General features: G+C 34.9%; 1 protein-coding gene across 9 annotated transcripts in view; it reads right to left on the bottom strand.

The window, feature by feature from the left end:
- Positions 1–26,288, bottom strand: part of nSyb (neuronal Synaptobrevin) — a 107,081-nt gene that overhangs the window by 25,785 nt on the left and 55,008 nt on the right. For all 9 annotated transcript variants that reach the window (XM_076181790.1, XM_076181798.1, XM_076181740.1 and 6 more), the window contains exons 4-5: positions 3,967–4,046; positions 3,798–3,849 (exon numbers count right to left, since the gene is read on the bottom strand). In XM_076181790.1, coding sequence (XP_076037905.1) covers positions 3,798–3,849; positions 3,967–4,046 — 132 coding nt within the window. The remainder of the gene's footprint in view (positions 1–3,797; positions 3,850–3,966; positions 4,047–26,288) is intronic.

Raw genomic sequence — 26,288 nt, 5'->3', positions numbered from 1 at the left:
TATTTTTTCAATAAAGGGCAGCTCCCAGAATTGCTTGAAAAAAAGCAACACTACAATACAGGGTACTTCCTTCAAGTGAATAAAACTGCCAAACATTGATTTTTACGTATAGGCCACCATGTTGAATTGGCTAAGAAATCAAGAATCTAATCTTTGTCTTGGCTTATGTATTTATCCATAATCCTGTAGCTTGGAGACCCTGACTAGTTCCTTTGTAGCATTAATACTCTTGGTCTACTCCCCCCCCCCCTTTTTTTTCCACGTGCATCAACCTTTAATTACTTCGCTGCTACATGCTTTATTTCCTACAAAGGTGTAGACCCTCAAATCAACAGTAGGGATCTGACTAGCAAATGATTCATATAAAATCTACAACTGGGGAAAGAAATAGGTAATATGAACACCTCAGATGTGTGCTGAAATTATAACCATCCTTTACATAACAGCATCTAAACCAATGTCACACAACAGAATATTTTAAACTGAAGAACAAGTACTCCAACAGACCTGAAAAGGAATATCTTAACAAAATTGTATAGTTTTAGATTAAATTCTGAACTCAATTCTAATCAAGGTGAATAATTCTCATATGTGAAAACCAAACCACTTGGCAAAACTCTTCAAAAGAAATAAATCACATTTCATCAAGACCTTGACCACAAAATTATCATTTGGTGACATCAAGATCCTCAATCCAAATAAACTATGGAAACTATTATAATTTTATTTTTAAGTTCCTTTGAAACTGCTGTGAAAAAAATAAAACTCAATTCCTCTAATATTAAGAAACGTCAGTATAAAATCAGTACTGAGAGGGGCATACCCCTAATCTAGTACTGACATAATACATATCTAAATTTATATATATATATAAAACAGGAGACACCTCAAGATCTCCTTCTCAGCAAAGCTGAAAAACCAAATACATGTGAATACAAATAATAGATGTGTATGACAGGATCTATATATATTTTATATATATGTACACATTGTGTGTATATAGCAAATATGCAAATACAGTAAACCCTTGATTCTCATAAGTTTTAAATACTTACAGTTTTTCATTCTGGCAATAATATACCAAGGGCTTTTTCCTCCTTACAAGGGAGGTAGCCAAAGTCAAAAGGCATAATTCCACTACCACCCATTCCATCCCCATTCACCAACCCTCCCTCCCTCTCGTCTTGGCTCCTCCTGGATGATGGGTCATCCCTGTATCTCACCCATCACCCTAGGTCAAAAGCAATGCAGCAAGACAACACATCCACAGCAAAACCGCTTCATTAAATCAGCAACTCCCCTTTCCGTCCCCTCATGAGGTAACACTTAAGACAGGGAAACATCCTTTTGGGCTCCATCAAAATATCATTCACTCATAACCATTCCCTAACCCCCCATCCCATCCCCCACCCACTCCCATACATCACAGTATCATCAATACAGCCATTTTTCACTCACCCCTATCTTCTGCCTTCTCCCTTCCTTCCTCAACAGACATTCCCCTCTTGCTCAATGCCCCTTTAACACCATCCATGCTTCTCATCTTTGGTCATTCCCTCCTGTTCACTCCACCTCTGCCTTTCAAACTTTTTTTTTTCTAATATTTCTTCACTCAAATAGAAACAAATACAAGGTAATCAACAACATTGTAAAAATGCACAAAAGAAGCCCAAAAGGCAACCCTTCATCTACAGTTCCCATTATGGTAATGATAAGTATGTAAGAACGTAATGTAAAATAATATCAATTGTTGATTAAACAGTGGTATAAACATAACCATTCCTTAACCCCCCTATCCCCCACCCACTCCCTTCCATGCATCACAGTATCATCCATACACAGCCACTACCCCCTCCCAATATTTATCCCTCTTTAGCTCAATGTCCCCCTCACCCCATCCCACCCTCTGTCACCCCCCCCATGTCCACCCCATCCACCCCTAACCTCCACACTTCTTTTAACAATCTCTCCCCCACTCATTCCATATGTTCAAGCCATCCCAATACTTTTTCAAGGGTTAAGGAGTGGTTGTGGGTGAATGACATTCTTACACAGCCTGAAGGGATTTCTCCCCATCTTCAATGTTTCTGCACAAGGGGATGGAGAGGGGAGGGGTCACCAGTTAAATCAAGCAGTCTTTCTGTGGATGTGCTGTGTACTGTGTCTTGCTGCACTGCTTCTGCCCCAAGGTGATGGGTAAGATACGGGGATGAACCATCACCTATGGGGAGCAGAGATGAGAGGAAGGAAGGAGTGGTAAATGAGAGTGAAATGGGCGAGGATGAAATCGGTGGGAGCGGAATTATGCCTTTTGATTTTAGCTACCTCCCTAGTAAGGGGAAAAAGCCCTTGGTATGTATGCAGAAACAATACATTCCCATCAACTTCTTTAATTTTGATATTGTTTACTATGCAATGTCTAGTTGGGGAAAGGTAGGGAGGGTCTTGAGTCTGTTAGATGGTGAGGTTGGTGAAGTAGATGTGTACCCCAAAGAATCCATTCAAGGCATGGCATATGTTGTGCCAATTCAACCTTAGTACATGCTGCTCTCTCATTTCCCATGTATGTGCTATTTTATTTTATCTATTTTATTTTTTATTTATCAATTTTTATTTTCTTATTATCATTTTTAATATATAGTAAAGGAAGCTGCATTGTACACACACCTGTCAAGTCTTGGATTTTTTGTGTCTTACATAATTTCTATGATTTTCAAGTCTTTTGGAGCAAGTTGAAAATCGTACATTTTTTCCCCACATGTGATGTGTTTTTAATGAGTTTGTTTTAGACAATTTGAAATAAATTCCCCTTTTCAAGTGTTATATAACACATCATGTCTTACATTTTTGCACAAGTCTTACGTAATTTCTATGAGCACAACGTAATTAAAAACAGTACCATTTACAAGAACCTTTGTAAACAGTACCGTTTTTCATTATGTGGTGTTCATACTGTGTCATGTGTTTACATTGTGTTTTCATTCTGCATTTGTTCCAAAAATAAATATTGAACGACAAAAATACTCATTGTACTATACATACAGCTTCCTTTACTATTTACAGATTTAAAAAAAATATATAAATAAATAAAAAAATAAAAAATAAAATAAAATTAATGAGAGAGTACTAATGTTCATTTGGCAGAATGGCTTATAGTAAATCACAACATATCCCATACCCTGAATAGACTCCCTTGTTACTTTTCTCAATACTATTCAGTAATACAAAAGATAATAAGTTACTATGAGTTATCAATAACACCAAGGTATCAATTTAAAAATATGTAAGTGGAATCTTCTTCATAATACAATCAAATATAGCAAAATCTGGCAATGGTCAACAGACAACAATGGTAAGTATCACAAAGCAACAGTTTTAGTTTAGCCAGTTTAGCCCCTTGTATGAGTCACTCCAGTTAAACTTGGGTACAAAATACTATACTTCAGTATCAATTGTATATTTTCAATTTTTTACTCTACAATCTATTATATTGATGCATACTTATGACTCTCCAATTACTTATGCATTATACTATTTTTTTCTAAGTGTAGAGATATTTACAGGGTCCAAAAAAGTAAATTATTTTAATTGTAATCCTCAGGTAGAGGGTTTCCCTGTATCGCCACAATCATCAAAGATTTACTGTATACTACACACACAGATAATCAAATATGTACATATGTAAACAATTCAATCACTCTTTTTCTTTAACTTCTTTGAAATTAAGTATTGCCAAGAGAAATTGTGAACATTTTTAATATCGTATATCATGGAAAAAAATATATAATTGCACTTACCAACAATGATGATAAGGACAATGAGGCCAATGACTCCCATGATGATCATCATCTGCGGGCAAAAAAGTAATGTGGTGATTAATAGATAATAAAGAATAATTGATTAACTACAGAGAAAAAATATGTTCTCATATTTAAATATATCTATATTTTTGTAATAAAAACTGACCTTAATATTCTTCCACCACATCTTCCTCTTAAGCTTGCCAGCCTGTTGCTCAAACTGAGATGCACCTTGCTGAAGAGCATCTGTAAATGTATTCAATGGCATGAAAAAAGAATCCATACACAATACAATGAAAAAATAATTATGTACAACTTTTGGTATTGCCATTCTTCTAAAAGATTAAATCTTAGTCCATTTATGTTTTATTTTGCTGAACAAGATGTCATATGAAGGCTAAAGTTCAAGAGATTCCTGCTAAAATTGATCACTTTCAATTGTAAAATCTTGAGCTTCAATGAAATCTATCACCACTTGTATGTACACTACCAAAGATAGTGACTTTTTTCTATGCATATTAACACTAATTCCTTTATAACATGTATACATTTCATTAAACATGCTCTTAGATCTATTTTCTCAAAGAAAATTTCTTTCAATAATAAATCATCAAATAATACTAGCATTATCTAAATTTTAAATTAATAAAACAAATGTTACCACCAGAAGTGGATATCAATTTTCTTATCCTTCATAGAGTTGCAGACAATAAGCAACCTAATTTCATCAAGTTTACTGGGAGAAAAAAAAAATGTGCACTTATAACTATCGTACAAGCTTTTAACTTTAGAAATTAAATATTATTATTTGTTTCTGATTACTTTTAATGAAAATCATTTCTGTAAGTAAAAAAATAATTCCGTACGAGCAAATCCTACAAGTGAACCTACCATTCAAACAATAACATGTATCAATTTTAATCATTTGGCCATTCAATTTTGTTTTTCAGTTTCTAGCTATTTATTATTGAAAATAATTTTCTTTGAAATCATAATGAAAATTAAAGTTCCACTCCAAACACTAAAGCAATCACACTTCACTCAACAGCAGGCATTACGACAAACATGACCTCTTGTGCAAATATATTTAGCCACTGATTCAATGGACCAATTTAACAGATTTCAGAGGCAACAGACAAAATTCATTGACTATGAATAAATTTTCATGATCCACCATTACACAATAACAGCATACCAAGAGCCCATTTCAAAAATCATTGGCAAGTGTGACATTAAATTACCAGAGCTGGGTGTGTTCCTCGATGCATTCCAAGGTGCATTCCTCAGCGTCCTGATTGGCATGACTTTGCTTAGGACACAGAGGAATGCACCTAAGAACACACTAAGGAACACCCCCAGCTCTGTAAATTACATTAAATATGCTGAATCTATTATATTTACAGAACATATGTTCCTCCCTATCTGTCCAGTAAACTCAGAGATGGGCATCAAGTAAACAAATTGTGCTACTGTTACTAACAGGGCTAAAATTCTATATTATGAATGTAACATATATAATCAACAAGATGAATTTCACCAGTCATATGATTCTAGTTTCACACACAAGTGAACACACATATATATATATATATATAATATATATATATATACACACACACACATATATATATACACACACACACACAATGTGTATATATATGTATATACATATATACACATTTATATTATATATATATATATATACACACATATATATATATATATATATATATATATATATATATATATATATACAAAGATATGCCTAATCGTATACTATAAAACCTCTAAAACACACACCCTGGTAATGAAGAATAACAGCCAGCCCCCCAACCCTTCACTACATGAAGTCAACGTTGTGTACAAGTTTGATTGCCCCATCGGTTATTGCCAGCACAGTAACTCATACATCAGCATGATCTCTATGACCCTCTCCAAAAGACTCAACTCGCATACCACCTCCAGAACAGAGCCATCAAGACACACATGATAAACGAACACAAAACCACCATCACCAGGCAAACACTAAACGAAAACACTAAAATCATCTACAAAGCTCACAACCCCCTTCACCTTAAGATGGCCGAAGCAGTGAACATTTACATCAGAAAACCTTTCATCAAAACACAACTCATGCCCACAGCCACGCTCCCAAGCAGTAGATGCACATAACACAAGCAATAACACCCCTTTCCACAATCCACAAGTTGCTACTTCTATGTATGCAGCGCTATGGATCACGGCTACATGAAACTGACCTCTCCCAATGTCTGGACAATGTATGGCCTGTATATAAACCAATGTATTCACCAACCATTGTAACTCCCTCCCTGAGGATGACTAAGGTCAAAATACACATTGGAGAAATTAAAAAAGAGAAAACCGTACCAAATGTCTTTTGGACTCCTTCTTAGCTATTTGGAACCAGCACAGAAACTTGTCGCATGAGAGAAACTAAAGCTTCAGTATAAACTTAACAATGCCACTTTCACGGTAGACTTCTTGAAATCATGTATATATGTGTATATATATATATATATATATATATATATGAGAGAAATGGGTGGGGAAGGGCAAACGAAGATGTGTTGGGAATGGAGGTATTAAAATTCCCCAGGTGATGGGGCAGGCTGTGTTTATAGCATTCCTTGTCATAAATATGATACTATATTGGTCAAACTGGAAAAGAGCTAGGTACTAGAATTAATCAACACAGGTATAGTAAGAGATTGGGTAAATTGTCCAGTGGGATATTTGTACATGCAAGAGACCACAACCATCCCATAGATTGGAATAATTCTAAAGAAATTGTCTCTTGCAGTTCTATGCTGGATAGAAACATTATTGAATCCAGTTTGATTATTCTTTTCATAACATTATGAATGTAAGTTTAGGCTTACATAAACTTGAAAGTTTCATTGTAAGGAAAATTGTTGATTATGTAGCAGCTCACAATGTGTCCCCGCCTTGATACACTCAAGAAAAATTGTCTTATGTGACCTCACAGGTTCCTGTCTTGTCTACTGCTTTTCTGTATATACATACCTGCCCATTGTTATTCTGTATTCCTTGAAAATGTCTGAATACATGAAAATGTTCAGATCATAGTGTATTATTTCCCGAGTGGTTTTCTGTGATATATAAATATATATACATATATATACATATGTATATATGTGTATATGCATATATATGTATATACATATATACATGTATGCATATAAGGTATATATATATATATATACACACACACACACACACACACTTTCGTCGGATGGACGGCGAGAATTGGAGTTCCGAAGGAAAAGGAAAATCTACGTGGATCTCAACGTCAAGGAAGTACCTTATTGTATTTATAGGGAAGGGGAAAGCTCGTGGTGTAGTGGGAAAGTGATAAAAAAGGAGAAGGGGAGGGATTATTGAGGGAAATGGAAGGAAATGAGGAAGAGGGGGACATGGTCCAGGAGGCCAGGCGTCTTGTAAACAAAAGACTTACCGATGATGACAATGATTTCGGTGATGACGGGATCAACAAAAATGTAAAGATTAGAAATATAGATAAGAGCAGCACAGTGGAAGGTGATGATAATAGTTTCCAGGGATTTAAAGAGGGTGGGGGGGATACCAACCTCCCATGATTAGCAAGACTAGAGGAAAAACTTAATAAAATGACTGAGCATTGGGAAAATAGGTTCGGTAACGTAGCCAAGATTGCGCAGTGAGTTGAAAGATTGGAAGAACTAGAAAAGGCGAACAAAAACTTAACTTTAGAAATAGAAGAATTAAAAAGACAGTTAAAACAAGTTAAAGAAGAGAATGAGGAATAAAAGAGGAATTATAAAGACAATAAAGAGGCCATAGCAAAGGAAGCACAGGGTTGGAAAAAAACAAATGAAAAAAACTGAAGACTCAGTTATTAAAGTCATGAGACAGAAGGAGAATATAGTAAGAGACTTAGCAGATAAAAAGAAATGGAAGAGAAATTTAACCTAAATAGAACCACAAGAATTAAAGAGGAAAAAGAAAAAGTAAACAGTTTACTAGAATTAGTTCAGGAAGATGAACCTGAAATCAAGAAACAAATTGAAGAGATGTTTCGACTCAGAAAATATAGTACAGATAAGACCTGACCAATTAAGATTATTCAGGTCACAAACAACAGCAGAGAATATCTTTCAAAAACAGGGAAAGTAGCAGCAAGTGAACAATATAAAAAGGTATGGATAAAAAGAGAAATGAATAAAGAGGAAAGAGAGGAAGAAAAAATGAAAAGGCAAGAAGCTAAAGAAAAAAACGAGAACAGAACGGAGTCAGAAAAAGAATTCTATTGGAGAGTAGTGAATATGAAAGTGAGGAAATGGACCATAACAGAAACAAAAAAGAAACAGAAAATACAATAGAAATAACAAAGTTAAGAGTGTCCTACACAAATATAGATGGCTTAATAACAGGACTGAATGAAATGAATGAATATCTGAAGGAAAAAGAACCGGACATAATGGGAACTGTAGAGACAAAATTAAAAGGTCCACTACCACCCAACAGCATAGGACACAATGCATATAATTATTGGATTAGAAACAGAGAGATAAAAACAAGGGGGTGGAGTTATGTTCCTGAGTAAGAAGGATATAAACGTGAGGTGTGTCACATATGGAAAGAATACAGTAGAGATGATTATGATAGAAGTAGAAGACAGAGATAAGAAGAGCAGAAATTTTTTAATAAACTTCGTGCCCCCAAAAACAGCCTCGTGGGAAGCGAGTGAACATAAAAGTATGTTAGAAGACACAAGAATAACATTAAACAAGATAATGGAAGATGGAGGAAGAATAGTTATGATGGGCGACTTTAATTGCAAAGAAGTCTGCTGGGAAGAGATGACTGTAAAGGGTGGAGAAGACTCATGGGGAAATGTTCTACTTGAGATGATTATTGACCACACAATGACACAATGGATTCAAGAGAACACTAGGTATAGAAATGAAGAACCATCGAGACTAGACCTAATAATCACATCAGAACCTGAAATAGTGGAAAAGATAGAATATCAGGCACCAATAGGTAAAAGTGACCACATATTGATAGAACTAGAACTAAATGAGGAAAAATACATGAAAAGAAATTAACAATATAGAAAAGGAAGATTGATGTATGAAAAAACAAATTTTGATAAAATAAGAGAATTCTTTCAAAATGAAAACTGGGAAAGAATACGAAGATACAAAAGTAGAAGAGGAATGGAATATTTTGACAAAAATATATAAAAAAGGAGTTGAAAAGTATGTCCCAAGACAAAAAAAAGTAAAAGAATATGTAAAGTGCTGGTACAACAAAAGTTGTAAGGAGTTAAAAGACAAAAGGACCAAATGGAAGAAAAACAAAAGACCTGAAAAATGGAAAATATACACTAGTTATAGAAATGAATATGTACATGTGTGCGGAGATGAAAAAAGATATGAAAAAGATGTCATAGAAAAATGTAAAGATCAACCAAAATTATTTTACAGATTTGTAAACAACTGAAAAACAAACAAGAATTAGAGAAATTACGACAAGGAGGAGTTGAATACACAGAGGAAATAGAAATGGCAGAAATTATGGACAAGCATTTTAAATCGGTGTTTACAAGGGAGAACATACAACCTGGAGAGATCAAATGGGAAGAGAAAGTCCCCCCTATGAAAGAAATAGAAGTAACAAAGAACGAATTAATGAAACCCTTGAGTAATCTTGATGTCAGAAAATCGCATGGACCAGATGAAATAGCAAACTAGATTTTGAAAGAATGCAGGAATGAACTGGCAGACAAAATACATAGCATAATAAACAGTTCCTTGAAAGAAGGAAAAAATTCAAAAAGATTGGAAAAGAGCAAATATAGTACCTATATACAAGGGAGGAAATAAAGAGGACCCTACAAACTATAGACCAGTCTCTCTAACAAGTACAATAGCAAAAATCTGTGAAAGAATTATCAAAAGTAGATGTGTAAAGTATTTAGAAAAAAACAATGTACTAAATCCAAGGCAGTTTGGATTCAGACAAGAACGATCATGCGTCACCAATTTAATATGTTTTTATTCAAGGCTAATAGATATAATACAAGAAAGAGATGGATGGGCTGATTGTGCATTTCTAGACCTAAAAAAAGCTTTTGACAGAGTACCACATAAGAAGTTGCTTAAGAAATTAGAAACTGAAGGAGGAATACAGGGCAAACTGCTTAAATGGATGGAAGACTTTTTCCAAGAAAGAAAAATGAGAGTAGTGATAAGAGACAAACACTAACTGGGATGAAGTAATAAGCGGTGTTCCCCAAGGAACAGTTTTGGCCCCAATAATGTTTGCTATATATATCAATGATATGAAGAAATTGAAAGTTACATGAGCTTCTTTGCAGATGACGCAAAACTTAAAAAAAGTGAACACGGGAGAAGATTGTGAGTCACTACAGAGTGGGAATGGAGTAGGAAGTGGGAGATGGAGTTCAATACCAAAAAGTGTAGTATAATGGAATTTGGAAAAAACAAAAAAAGATTAGAAGGATCATATAAATTAGGAGAAGGAATAAAAAAAAGTAGAAAATGAGAAGGACCTGGGAGTCATTGTTATGAATAATATGTCACCTGAGAAACATATAAACAAGATTTTTGGAGAAACTTATAACTTGATAAGAACAATCAAAGTGACATTTACATACCTGGATGAAGAAATGGTGAAGAAAATATTAATCACTTTGGTCACCAAATACAAAAAAATGTATAACATTTTTTTGAAAGAATACAAAGAGCAATTACAAAATTGGCACCAACACTCAAAAATATCATATGAAGAGAGACTAGCAAAACTTGAGTTACAGACACTAGAGCAAAGAAGAGAGGAGATTTGATAACTATTTACAGAATCATGAAGGGCATAGAAATTATTGATAGAGAGGATCTAATAAAATGGGATGATAGAAATACAAGAGGACAAGGAAAGAAAATCAAGAAAGACAGCTATAGAAGAGATCTGAAAAAGAATAGCTTTCCTCACAGAATAATAGACATTTGGAACAAGTTAGATGAGAAAGTAGTGTGTGCAAAAACAATATATGAATTTAAAAATAGTTTAGATAAAATGAGACATAAAGACGGGACACCACGAGCATAGCTCCCCTTCCCATAAAATACAACTAGGTAAATACATAATATATATATATCTATATCTATATATATATATATATATATATATATATATATTTATATTATATATTTATATATATATATTTTTATATATATATATTTTTTTATATATATATATATATATATATTAATATATATATATATATATTTATATATATATATGTATATATATATGAATATATATATATATATATATATATATATATATATTTTTTTTTTTTCTCTCCATTAATTCACAAGGCACACGTAAAAATAATTTGCAGAAAAACCACTGGGAAATAAGAAACTTAGAACGTTTTTGTCTAAGACATCATCAATGAATTCAAAGTGACAGAGACATAGGTGCATATATATAAAGCAGTATGGAACATGGTAAGGACACACAAGATGCTGCAAAACCAGGCTGGGAAGGGTTTACATCTAAGGACATTTGATCATATGATGTTACATCACCCAGGCCTGGTTACACTTGGAGCATTATTTACAATTTTCTTAATAATAAAATCATCAAGTTTATATAAACCTAAAATTAAATTAATATTTTGATCGAAGGTATGCTTAATATGACTGGATTCAATAATGTTTTTTTTCTACTAAAGACCTACAAGAACTTATTTCCTTAGAATTATCCCAGTCAATAGGATTGTTGTGGTCTCTTACATGAACAAAAAGGCCACTGGAAATTTGCCCACTCCTTACACTATACAGTACTACCTCTCATTAACGGACTAAGAGGGGGGTAACGGTGTCCATTGATGTGAATAATCCGTTGATTTGGAGTGGTTTTTGGGTGGCATAGTGATTGCACACCACTAAACAGCACCAAAAACACTGAAAATACAGCGAAAACACCGCTAACACAGCTAATTAACGTCCGTTAATGAGAGGTAGTATTGTACTTGTGTTGATTTGTCCTTGTTTGTAAGTCTTTGCCAGTTTGGCCAATATAAAATTTGTTACACTTAGGCATGGAATTGAGTAAACACAACCCTCATTTACTTCAGGTGAATTATTAATTAGCTTATTTTTTTATAGTATTGTTGTTTTTGAAAACCAAGTTGATATTGAATTGTTTGAGAATATTAGGCAGTCTAACTAATTTCTCACTGTAAGGAACAACCAGAAGGTTCTTTTTGTAAAATACTTTTCTTTCGTGTGAGGTGTTATGGAAAGATTTGCAAGTCATTTTATAAGAAGTGTCTACCAAATGTTTTCGATATTTTAATTCAGAAGCTATGTTATATATTTTCCTCAGCTCATCATCCAAAATTCAGGGCTACATATCCTGTAAGCTCTAAGAAACATGGAACTAAACACAGAAAGTTTTGTTTTTTGACGAGTCAAGTAGAAGTGGACATATGAGACATTAGTTGGTTTTCTATGTCATACTTAAATTGTATACCATTACAATGAATTAAAATGTTCAAAAATGGTAATCTATTCTCTATTTCTATTTCAAAAGTTAAATTAACTGAAGAGACCATATCATTTAGTTTTTCAAGGTAAAAATCTAAGTTGTGCTTAACTGGCTACAGGCACAAAATATCATCAACATATCTTTTCCACACAACTTGGTGGGGAAGAATCCTAGGTAGTAGTTTAATCTCAAAGAATTCCATGTACAAGTTACTAAGTACTGGGGGCAGAGAGTTTCCTATAGCCATACCAAATTTTTGTACATAAAATTCACCATTAAAAACAAATTCGCAATTTACAATGCACAGCTTAATGAATTCAATTATGGTTCTAGCTGGAAATGGCAAGTCATATTTTGATCATTCTTCTTCAAGATATAACAATAAGTCATATACAGGAACACGAGTGAAGGTGAAATTATATCAAAACTAGTTTAAAATCATAAACTCTAGATTATTCAACATATTAATGAGATCTACATTATTTGTGACATGGGAAGAAGGTATTGTGCCCACTAAATGACTCAAAATTGTAACAAGCCATTTGGATAAATTGTAAGTGACGGCTCCTGTGGAACTGATGATGGGTCTAACTGGATAACCAGGTTTATGGGTTTTAATCAATCCATACATGTAAGGCAGGGAAGGGGACAAAGAAGAAAAATGTTTTATCAGATGTTCATGCCCTTTCAAAATCTTTTTAAGATTACGATTAAATTCACTATTTACAGATTCCAACGGGTTTTTAGTGAGTTTTGTATATGTTTCACAATCTCATTAATATGTTGAATAATCTAGAATTTGGTTATGATTTTAAACTGCTTAGTTTTGATATAACTTTGCTCTTCACTTGTGTTCCCATATATGACACCTTCCAAACTGGGACAATACAATTGTAATAAAGGTTCAACAAAAAGACTGAGAAAGACAATAGAAACAGCTTGTATTAACACTAATAATAACATTAACCAAGAAGGTTTTAAAAAACTTACCAAAAGCCACAGCTTTATTAATAGCTAAAGAAAATATACATATACATATATATATATGTTTATATCAATGTATGTACACATGCACCTAAATATATTTTACATACATACACACACACACTTTCGTCGGATGGACGACGAGAATTGGAGTTCCGAAGAAAAAGCGAAATCTATGTGGATCTCAACATCAAGTACCTTATTGTATTTATAGGGAAGGGGAAAGCTCGTGGTGTAGTGGGAAGGTGATAAAAAAAGGAGAAGGGGAGGGATTACTGAGGGAAATTAAAGGAAATGAGGAAGGGGAGGACTTGGTCCAGGAGGCCAGGCATCTTGTAAACAAAAGAAAGACCAAGGATGATTTTCTAGACCAAGGGACTAACAAAAATGTAAAGATTAGAAATATAGATAAGAGCAGCACAATGGAAGGTGAAGATAATAATTTCCAGGGATTTAATGTGGGGGGAGGCAGATACCAACCTCCCCCGATTAGCAAGACTAGAGGAAAAACTTGAAAAAATTACCAAACATTGGGAAAGTAGGCTCGGTGACATAGCAAAGATTGCCAAGAGAGTTGAAAAATTGGAAGAACTAGAGAAGGTGAACAAAAACTTAATTAAAGAAATAGAAGAATTAAAAAGACAGTTAAAAGAAGTAAAAGAAGAGAATGAGGAATTAAAGAGGAATAATAAAGACAATAAAGAGGCCATAGCAAAAGAAGCATAGGGTTGGAAAAAAAATCCAAGAAAATAGTAAAGTTGCATTTACTGACATAATAAAACATCAAATGAAAGAACAAACTGAAGATTCAGTTATCAAAGTGATGAGACAGAAGGAGAATATAGTAAGAGACTTAGCAGATAAAAAGAAATGTATAATTATATTAGGAATGGAAGAGAAATATAACCTAAATAGAACCACAAGAATCAATGAGGAAAAAAAAAAGTAAGCAGTTTAGTAGAATTAGTTCAGGAAGATGAACCTGAAATCATGAAACAAATTGAAGAGATGTATAGACTCTGAAAGTATAGTACACATAAGACTAGACCAATTAAGATTAAATGCAGGTCACAAACGACTGCAGAGAATATCTGAGCAAAAACAGGGAAACTAGCAGCAAGTGAACAATATAAAAAGGTATGGATAAAAAGAGAAATGAATAAAGAGGAAAGAGGAAAAAAATGAGAACAGAACAGTCAGAAAAAGAGAAATTCTATTGGAGAGTAGTGAATATGAAAGTAAGGAAATACGACATACTAGAGAAAAACAAAAGGTAAACAGAGTATAAAATGTAAGTGGCAGAAAACTAAAAGTGTCTTACACAAATATAGATGGCTTAATAACAGGATTGAATGAGCTGAATGATTACCTGAAGGAAAAAGAACCGGACATAATGGGAATTGTAGAAACAAAATTAAAAGGTCCACTACAACCCAACAGTGTAGGACATGATGCATATAATTATTGGATTAGAAACGGAGACAAAACAAGGGGATGGAGTTATGTTCCTGACTAAGAAGGATATAAACGTGAGGTGTGTCACATATGGAGAGAATACAGTAGAGATGATTATGATCAAAGTGGAAGACAGAGATAGGAAGAGCAGAAAGTTTGTGATAAATTATGTGCCTCCAAAAATGGCCTCGTGGGAAGAGAGTGAACATAAAAGTATGTTAGAAGACACAAGTATAACATTAAATAAGATAATGGAAGATGGAGGAAGAATAATTATGATGGGCAACTTTAATTGCAAAGAAGTCTGCTGGGAAGAGATGACAGTAAAGGGTGGAGATGGCTCATGGGGAAATGTTCTACTCGAGATGATTATTGACCATACAATGACAGTGGATACAGGAGAACACTAGGTATAGAAATGAAGAAGAACTATCAAGGCTAGACCTGATAATCACATCTGAACCTAGAATAGTGGAAAAGATTGAATATAAAACACCAACAAGTAAAAGTGATCACATATTGATTGAACTGGAACTAAATGAGGAAAAATACATGAAAAGAAATGAACAATATAGAAAAGGAAGAATATGATGTATGAAAAAAAAAACTTTGATAAAATAAGAGAATTCTTTCAAAATGAAAACTGGGAAGGAATATACAAAGAAACAACAGTGGAAGAGAAATGGAATATTTTGACAAAAATTTATATAAAAAAAAAGGAGTGGAAAAGTCCCATGACAAAAACAAGAAAAAGAATATGTAAAGTGCTGGTACAACAAAAGTTGTAGGGAGTTAAAAAACAAAAAACAAAGCTTGGACCAAATTGAAGAAAGACAAAAGACCTGAAAAATGGAAAATATATACTTGTTATAGAAATGAATGTGTACAAGTGTGCAGAGAGGAAAAGAGAAATTATGAAAAAGATGTCATGGAAATATGTAAAGATCAACCAAAATTATTTTACAGATATGTAAACAACTGAAAAAAAAACAAGATTTAGAGAAATTAAGACAAGGAGGAGTTGAATACACGGAGGAAATAGAAATGGTGGAAATCATGAACAAGCATTTTAAATCAGTGTTTAAAAGGGAGAACATACAACCTGAAGAGATCGAATGGAAAGAGATAGAAGTAACAAGGAATGAAATAATGAAACACTTGAGTAATCTTCATGTCAGAAAATCGCATGGACCAGATGAAATAGCAAACTAGATTTTGAAAGAATGCAGGAATGAACTGGCAGACAAAATACATAGCATAATAAACAGTTCCTTGAAAGAAGGAAAAGTTCCAGAAGATGGGAAAAAAGCAAATATAGTACCTATACATTAAAGAGGGAAATAAAGAAGACCCTACCAACTATAGACCAGTCTCTCTAACAAGTACAATAGCAAAAATTTGTGAAAGAATTGTCAAAAGTAGATGGGTAAAATATTTAGAAAAAAACAATGTGCTAAATCCAAGGCAATTTGGATTCAGACAAGGATGATCATGCGTCACCAATTTAATATGTTTCTATTCAAGGCTAATAGATATAATACAAGAAAGAGATGGATGGGTTGATTGTGCATTTCTAGACCTAAAAAAGCTTTTGACGAAATACCACATAAAAAGTTGCTTAAGAAATTAGAAACTGGAGGAATACAGGGCAAACTGCTTAAATGGATGGAAGACTTTTTGCAAGAAAGAAAAATGAGAGTAGTGATAAGAGACAAACACTCAAATTGGGATGAAGTAATAAGTGGTGTTCCACAAGGAACAGTTTTGGCCCCAATAATGTTTGCTATATATATTAATGATATTGATGGAGAAATTGAAAGTTATATGAGCTTCTTTGCAGATGATGCAAAACTATTAAAAAAAAAAGTGAACACAGAATAAGACTGTGAATCACTACAGAGTGATCTAAATAAAGTCTGGGAATGGAGTAGGAAGTGAGAGATGGAGTTCAATACTAAAAAGTGTAGTATAATGGAATTTGGAAAAAGAAAAAACAGAATAACAGGATCATATAAATAGGGAGAAGAATAAAAAAAGTTGAAAATGAGAAGGACCTGGGGGTCATTGTTATGAATAATATGTCACCTGAGAAACAAATAAATAAGATTTTTGGTGAAACTTATAATTTGATAAGAACAATCAATGTGGCATTTACATACCTGGATAAAGAAATGAAGAAAATACTAATCACTTTGATAAGACCAAGATTGGAATATGCAGCAACGATGTGGTTAACAAATACAAAGAAAAAATGTATAAAAAAACTTGAAAGAATACAAAGACCAATTACAAAATTGGCACCAACACTCTCAAAACTGTCATATGAAGAGAGACTACCAAAACTTGAGCTAAAGACACTAGAGCAAAGAGGAGAGGAGATTTGATAGCTATTTACAGAATCATGAAAGGCATAGAAATTATTGATAGAGAGGATCTAATAAAATGGGATGATAGAAATACAAGAGGACACGGAAAGAAAATCAAGAAAGACAGCTGTAGAAGAGATCTGAAAAAGAACAGCTTTCCTCACAGAGTAATAGACAGTTGGAACAAGTTAGATGAGAAAGTAGTGTGTGCAAAAACAATATATGAATTTAAAAATAGTTTAGATAAAATGAGATATGAAGATGGGACACCACGAGCATAGCTCCCCTTCCCGAAAAATACAACTAGGTAAATACACAATATATATATATATATATATATATATATATATATATATATATATATATATATATATATATATATTATATATATATACACTCATGCCTCGATTTAACGGACTAAAAGGGGGAAACACCGGTCCGATATATCTGATGGTCCAAAGTTTCCGATACTACTGTATTTCAACGATTACGTTAAGAAAAAATGAGGAATGAATACAGTACGGTACTTTTACTTAAGCACACTATCCAATCTGTTAGTGTAAATACCTGAGATCTGGCCCAAAATTTTCACCCCAAGAGTACCAAGTCCAAAATTTTCATCAACCGAATACTTCAGCAAATATTGGGTAAGTTGTTCCTTTTGTTTACGAATATTAGACAGTTTGTTTCTTTACTCCATATTCATCACACACCTGCTTCACCAACACTCCACTTTCCAACTTTTTAATCAACTCAAGCTTCTGTGATACTGTTAAATTGACTCTTTTTCCTCTTTTCTACAGGATGTACAGGTGCCATGGTTAAAAAAAACTGTTGAATTATTTCACAAACACACAAAACAGGGCCAAAGAGGTCGAAAAACACGGACCAAGCAGCTCCACGTGTTCCGGCACAATTGTAAACAAAGCGACCATAGGTCATCTGGCGGTCAAATGCGGAAACATCAGACCGCGTCCGGTCGCTCCGGACGATCCAGAAGCTACGGATTTTGTCCGTTGCATCCGAAATCTGTTAAAGTGAGGTCCGTTAAATCGAGGTATGAGTGTATACTGTATACATATATATATATATATATATACATATATATATATATATATAATATATACATATATATCACATATATATATATATTACATATATATACACATATATATATATACACATATATTTATACATATATATACAACGAAAAAGGAAACCTGGTTTGTATTGTAGGGGTGGGGAGTGATCATGAGTGTCCAAAATTATATCTCTGCAGTGCTAACCAATTGTTTTAACACGGAATTAGCAAAAATGAAAGAAAACAACGACCCAAAAGCCAATCACGAACCAGAGCCATCTGGCGTCAGTCTATCGAACCGCGATGTAAACAAACATTCCCGCTACACGTGTATCAACAACAGCAAAGAAGATTTTCCAGGATTTTGTAAGTATGAATGCAGGAACTTAAGTCGATTATTAGAGATACAGAGGGATATGAGCAAAAATAGGATACGGTGGGAGAATGGAATTATGGACTTAAGAAAGGATATCATTGGACTAATGGAATGCCTAGCACAAACAAATCATGAAATTTCTCTAAGAAAAACCACCTTGGCTCTTACAAATGAGATTAAGGGTCCGTCAGGGGCAATTATTTGAAAAAATCTGGTACATGAACGAATTTTAGGAAAATATTTAAAAAGAATCTCTATGATGTTGGCAACACTCCTACAAAGTTATAGAGCTGTATTTCGTTTCTATCTTTTTATACAGAATAAAATAGATAAATTATTGGCAACCTCTGGCAACCTCATTGCGTATCAAATATTCTGTATATTGGAATAGCGTTAATTTTTTCTATAGCTATTTTGTTTTTTTGCTACGGAATTGTGTTTATGGAGGTATTTAGCAACTCCTCCCACAAGCATAGATCAGTAGCACACATCAGGGCATCAGTACCCATCCAAACGTCAAAGTGAGGTCACGTTCTTTTGAAGCTCTCACCGTGCTTCATATATTTTATTCCTCACTGTAATTTCTTGCGGTAATCATGGCAAGATTGACGAAAAGCCAGTGAGCAAGGAGGAAGAATGCAGTGAAGGCCCTTGTGTGCCAGATGAAGAAACGAGAAGGAAAAAAACAAACAAACGAAGAGGACAGCATCCAACAATGTTGGTTATAAAGAAGGATTTGTTGTTCCTCTTCTTGGAGAACCCTATACCCATATTCATAAGTCTGCCCTCGAAAGAAGAGACAAGAAACGAGAGGAGAAAAAAAGTGAAAAGTAAAAGTGGTAAAGTGACCAAAAGCGGGGACTATGGGGCTGGGGCCTTTTAAAAATGTCGCGCGAAATTTAAATGCCTTCTCATGTACATTTAATGTTTTTGTTCTTTTTGTTGTAATATCTTCGGTTGTTCTTGATGGATTTTTGTCATTTTTGTTTCATTTGAAAGATAAAATGCTCTTTATTTCCTATATTAAAAAATAAAAGAATTTTTTTATTTTTTTTTTCTATTTATGAAACCTGAATTTTGCAGAATCTTTGAAATGTTCAGAAAAGAAAATTCACAAAAAATCAGAGGTATAAGTTTGGTCAAATGTACAATATAACTTATATTCCCCAGAATCTAAGCTTGCAATATATACCAAGCTTAATTATGTGGAAGGATTTCCATATGATTAATTACAGCTTCATTAAACTTCATTATAACTTCATTATATCTTCACTACACTTTATATATACTTGTGAGGAATACAATACCCAGGGGAATTATAGACAAATGTAAATGGTAATTATACCTAAGTTCATCAAAGAGATTCAAAAAGTTATAAGACATGCTCCCTTATAAAGCAACCTGACGGTCCCTTAAAGAAATGAAAAGGGATATAAATGAGCTGAAGAGTGATAACGAAAAGAAGAGAATTAATGATAATAGCGAAAACTTAAAGAGGTGAGCAATAAAATACAAGAAATGAGGGAAAAAATCGAAGAGAACCTAGGTAAGGAAAGTATTCAGAAAATTAAGAAATAGAAGGAAAACATTGAAACTAAGGAAATTGCTTTCAAAGAAATAGTCAAGCAGCAAATGCAGGATAATGCAAAAGACAATTATCCAAGTCATTAATGAAAAAGCTAATTGGGTCAGAGATACAGTAGATAGGAAAAAATGTATTGTGGTATATGGACTAAAAGAAAAACAGGGATTGGTAGAAAAAGAAGAAAAAGAGACAGCAGTAGAAATCCTAAATGAAATTCAGGCAAAGACCTGGATGAGACATATAGAATCGGTCGCTATTCTAAGGATAGAAATCGACCTCTAAAGATAAAATTAAGGTCACAGATGGTAGCAGAAGACATATTTGAAAAGGTAGGCAACTTGGCAAGGAGTGAAAAGTACAATAAGATATGGATAAAAAGAGAAATGGATACAGTACTGAAGAATTAGAAAAAGAAAAGTCACTAAGAGAAGAAGCAAAGGAAAAACACTCGAGAACGGAGACAGAAAGCAAGGAATTCCATTGGAGAGTAATCGACATGAGATTGAGGAAATGGCACATCAAAACGAAAAACCAAAGACAGAAAAAATAATGGAGGAAGAAGAAAATTAAAAGTGGCCTATACTAACATTGACGGATAAATTTCAGGTCTGAACAAACTCAATGATTACCTCAAGAAAAAACAGACAATGGGAATTGTAGGGACTAAACTAAGAGGTGAAATACCATCCATTGATATTGGACAAGGACTATATAATTACTGGACGAAAAACAGGGACAAGAAACAGGGAGGAATCATGCTCTTGGCCAAGAAAGACTTAAACATGACAAAAATTGCGGAGGGCAAAGGTAATGTTGAACTGATCATAATAAAAGTCGAAGGCAAGAATATGAAAAGTAGAAAGTTTGTGGTGACCTATGTGCCCCCAAAAATGAACGCTTGGAAAGAGAACGAACATACAAAACTGCTAGAAGATACAAGGAAATCACTAAACGAGATACTAATGGGCAGGGGTAATCTGGTAATTATGGGGGACTTCAATTGCAAAGAAATTTGTTGGGATAACATGACAGTGCGAGGAGGAGACGACTTGTGGGGTAATGTACTCCTGGACATGACCATGGAATACACAATGACCCAATGGGTCAGCAAAAACACCAGATACAGAAGCAATGAAGAGCCATCAAATCTAGATTTAATATTTACAACAGAACATGAAATTGTGGACAAAATCCATTACAAGACACCAATTGGAGTGACCGTATACTCATTGAATCTGTACTGAAGGAAGAAATAGACATGGAGAGAAATGAAAAGCATAGGAAAGGAAGATTGATATACAAAAAAACAGACTTTGCAAAACTAAAGATATTCTTTCGGAATGCAAACTGGGATAAATTCTATATGGAAGAGACAAAAGTGGATGAGAAATGGAATATCTTGATGGAAAATTACAATGAAGGGGTAAACAGGCATGTACCAAGACAAAAACGAGAGAGAGTACATCAAATGTTGGTTCAACAAAAGATGCAGTGAGGTAAAAGACAGAAGGGACAAAGCTTGAAAAAGGTGGAGAAAAGATAAAAAACCTAGTAAATGGTAAATTCTATATATAAACTATAGAAATGAGTATGTTAATGTGAGAAGAGAGGAGAAAAGGAACCATGAAAAGGATATTATAGATAAATGCAAAGATCAACCCAAACTATTCTATCGATATGTGAATGGTAAACTTAACCCCTTCCATACGGTGCCGCACACGTAGGCGTCATGGACTTAGATCTCGGTGGCAGCAGCCAATGCCAGCCGTACGACGTGTCGTAATAATACTCGCATCATAAAATATAGTCACCGCTTATATCGATCGTTCTCTCTTCACCCGTGAATTTTGATAACCATAGAAAATGCGATTACAAAAGAATTAGAAAGAATGTCATTATGGAGGGGCGACTACAATAAATATAATCAAGACGCCAATATGGCAGCCTCGCGAATACACTCGCTCCCCATGACGCCTACGTGTGGGGCACCGTATGGAAGGGGTTAAAAACAAACAGGAAATGGTGAAACTACACCAAGGAAATATAGAATACACAGAAGAATTAGAAATGGCTCAAGTCATGAACAATCACTTTAAATCCGTCTTCACCTGGGAGAAAATACAAAATTGGGACGAAGAAAATAACAAGCAATCTCCCCACATGAGTGAGTTTTCAACACAAAAAGAAATATCAGAACACCTGTCAAAACTTGACGTCAGAAAATCACATGGCCCGGATGGTATTGCAAATTGGATTCTAAAGTAATGCAAAGAAGAACTAACGGACAAAATACACAACATAATAAATAGCTCACTCAAAGAAGGAAAGATATCTAAAGACTGGAAAAATGCTAACATTGTACCAATATATAAAGGAGGAAACAAGGAAGAATCCACCAACTATGGGCCAGTATCACTAACAAGCACTATAGCCAAAATTTGTGAGAAAATCATCAAGAATAGATGGGTAAAACATCTGGAAGACAACAACATAATAAACCCAAGGCAATTTGGGTTCAGACAAGGAAGATCATGCACCACAAACTTAACCTCTTCACTCTGGGGCACATCGCATGTCTGGCAGCATTAGCTGCCCGACATGCGATGTTGTGTCATAATAATCGCATTATAAAAAATAAAGTCAGTGCTCAATCATTCGTTCTCTTTCACCCGTGTATTTTGATAACCATAGAAAATTGATGAAGCCAGTTTAGAGAGAATGGAGATTATGTAGGTACGACCACAAATATAATCAAGATGCCGACGTCGGCATCATCGAGTACCCACTTGCTCCTCATGCCGCCTGCGTAGGCGTCACCGTATGGAAGTGGTTAATATGCTTCTATTCAAGACTAACATAGTGCAAGAAAGGAATGGATGGGCTGATTGTGCCTTCCTAGACTTGCAAAAAGCTTTTGACAAAGTACCACACAGAAAATTACTAAAAAAAACTGGAACACATAGGAGGAATACAAGGGAACATACTACAATGGATGGAGGACTTCCTGACTGGTAGAAAGATGAGAGTAGTGCTCAGAGAAAAATATTCAGATTGGAAAGAGGTGATCAGTGGAGTACCGCAAGGATCTGTATTAGCACCAATAATGTTTCCTATTTATGTGAATGACATGGACGAGGATGTGAAATGTTACATGAGCTTCTTTCCAGACGACGCCAAACTGTTAAGGAAAGTAGAAACTGATAAGGATTGTGAAGCACTGCAGGAAGACCTGAATAAGGTATGGAACTGGAGTCAGAAATAGGAAGTGGACTTTAACCCCTTCCATACGGTGCCGCACACGTAGGCATCATGAGGAGCAAGTGGATTCGCGACGCTGCCATATCGGCGTCTTGATTATATTTATTGTAGTCGCCCCTGTGTTTTTACATTCTCCCAAATGCGCCCTGAATCCCATTCTCTGTGGTTTTCAAAATTCGCGGGTGAAAGAGAGAACGATCGATATAAGCGGCGACTATATTCTATGATGCGAATATTATTTCGTTACGTCATACGTCTGGCATTGGCTGCTGCCCGCGAGATTTAAGTCCCGTATTGAAGTGGTTAATACTAAGAAGTGTAGCATAATGGAGTTTGGAAAAAGCAAAAACAGAATATCAGGAAAATATACAATTGGAACCAAGGAGGTAAAGAAGGCAGGATCCGAAAAAGATTTGGGGGTAATTATCACAAACGACTTGTCCTATGATAAACAGATTAACAAAATTGTCAGGGAGGCTTACAACTTGCTAAGATCAATAAAAGTGGCATTTGCATACTTGGACGAAGACATGATAAAAAAAATATTGGTTACATTGATAAGACCTAGACTAGAGTATGCGGTGACATTGTGGTCACCCAGTACCAAAATGAATACAAAGAAAATAGAAAGAATCCAGAGAGCAGCAACAAAAATGGCACCTGCACTTGCAAACCTATCATATGAGGAGAGACTGGATAAACTGGAGTTACTGATGCTGGAGCAAAGAAGAGAGGTGACCTACTGACCATCTACAGAACCATGAAAGGCACAGAGATACTCAATAGATGACTTACTAAACTGGGACAAGAGAAACACATGAGGACATGGAAAGAAAATAAAAAAACATAGCTACAGAAGAGAACTGAAGAAAAACAGTTTTCCACATAGAGTAGTGGGCACTTGGAACAAACTGGATAATGATAATGAAATAGTATGCGCAAAAACCATTCATGAGTTTAAAAGTAAACTAGACACTGCAAGATACAAAGGTGGGACACCACGAGCAAAGCTCCCCTTCCCACAAAATACAACTAGGTAAATACCACTAGGTAAATACAACAGCATTTTGGCATTGATTAATCTTCTTACTGAGATTTTAATTTTTTCTCACAGTAGATGTCATATTGGGGGGGGGGGCAAATACAAGCCTTCTGTAATCTTCCACATCTAATTTGACGTTTCGACTATCGAAGGCTTGTATTTGCCCACCCCTCAGATATGAGACCTACTGCGAGAAAAATTGAAAATCTCAGTAAGGAGATTAATCAGTGCCAAAATGCTGTTGTGTTTAATACAGTGTGTATTAGTGAGAATCTGTGCCTGAAATACACAATATACATATGTATATATATATATATATATATATATATATATATATATATATATATATATATATATATATACATTTATGATTAGATATTAGGGAGGTCCCAAGGTAGAGGGTAACAAAGTGAAATTGTGAATTTCCTTGCTTGGAACCCGGAAATTTAGTCAAGTGTGTAAAAAAGGTATTTTGGTGAAATGCGAGTGCAATCGAAGAATATTTAGGGGCTGCACATTGGCTTCAAAGTTCTATCTCTCTTCCCCCAGGAATACAATCTTGCTTGGCCTCTTCCACAAGGGCAAAAATTGAAGCTTGGCTGATTAGCCATCCCTCTCCTTCCCTACCATCACAACACAGGCTCCATCTGTGGGGGAGGTGATGCAGGTGTTTTTCCACCATCACCTGGAGCTGAAGGAAGGACTTATGGCAAGCGCCAAGGTGGCAACAGCAGCAGTTGTGGAAATATGGCAAAAAGCATACGACAACGATAAAGCCAAGCGGATCGCCAAGCACCACAAGGCACCTGAAGAAAGGAAGGCATTGGGGAGGTCCAACTCAAGAATGGAAGGAGAAGGAGTTCTTGGAAAACCTTGGAACTCTCTTCGACATGGCCCATGCTTCCACCGAATCTATGATAAAAAATCCCGAGCACCTCACCTTCCTCAAAGCTCAAAGGGAGGGCAGAGGAAGGTTTGGCAGGGAGGACTGCAACTTCTAAAGGAAAGAAGAAGCTAAGGTGGTGAAGCGGAGGAGGGAGGAAGCCCTGAAAGTGAAGGCGGAGGAGGAGGCACTGAGGATGAGTACCGTGGCTCAGTTGGAGTCATCCAGCAGCAGCAGCACCGAGAACACAGCTGATGACAATTATCTGGCCAATTATCTGGCAGGCAGGAATGCTCATGTGTCATACAATGGCCAATCATCGCACATCAGAAACATTAAGAACGGAGTACCACAGGGCTCAGTTCTATCCCCCACATTATTTAATCTATACATGCATGACTTACCCACGCCAGACACCTCAGAAATACAAATCTCTTCCTACGCAGACGACATAACAATCACATGCACACATCGTAACACAGACAAAGCTGCAGAAATAATCCAGCCTTACCTTGACACACTCAACACATGGTTCATCACAAACAGACTCAAAATAGCTCCAACCAAATCTACAGCAACACTTCTCACCAACTGGACAAAAGAACACAAATACATACCTCATCTCTACATCAACAACACTCTAATACCACACACAAACACACCGAAAATTCTTGGTGTAACATACGATACATCCATGTCTTTCAAACAACACCTCACAAACATAAAAAACAAATGCACACCTAGACTTAACGCACTTAAGTCAATCACTGGAACAACATTTGGACAAAACAAAGAAACTAATATAACAATATACAAACAATGCATACGCTCAGTGATGAATTATGCGAGTCCTG

Source organism: Oratosquilla oratoria, chromosome 3 (assembly GCF_046742065.1).
Source record: "Oratosquilla oratoria isolate Oo_2021 chromosome 3, ASM4674206v1, whole genome shotgun sequence".
NCBI classification, from domain to species: domain Eukaryota; kingdom Metazoa; phylum Arthropoda; class Malacostraca; order Stomatopoda; family Squillidae; genus Oratosquilla; species Oratosquilla oratoria.
Note: the sequence above shows the minus strand (reverse complement) of the source record. Positions and strands in the feature narration are given on the sequence as shown.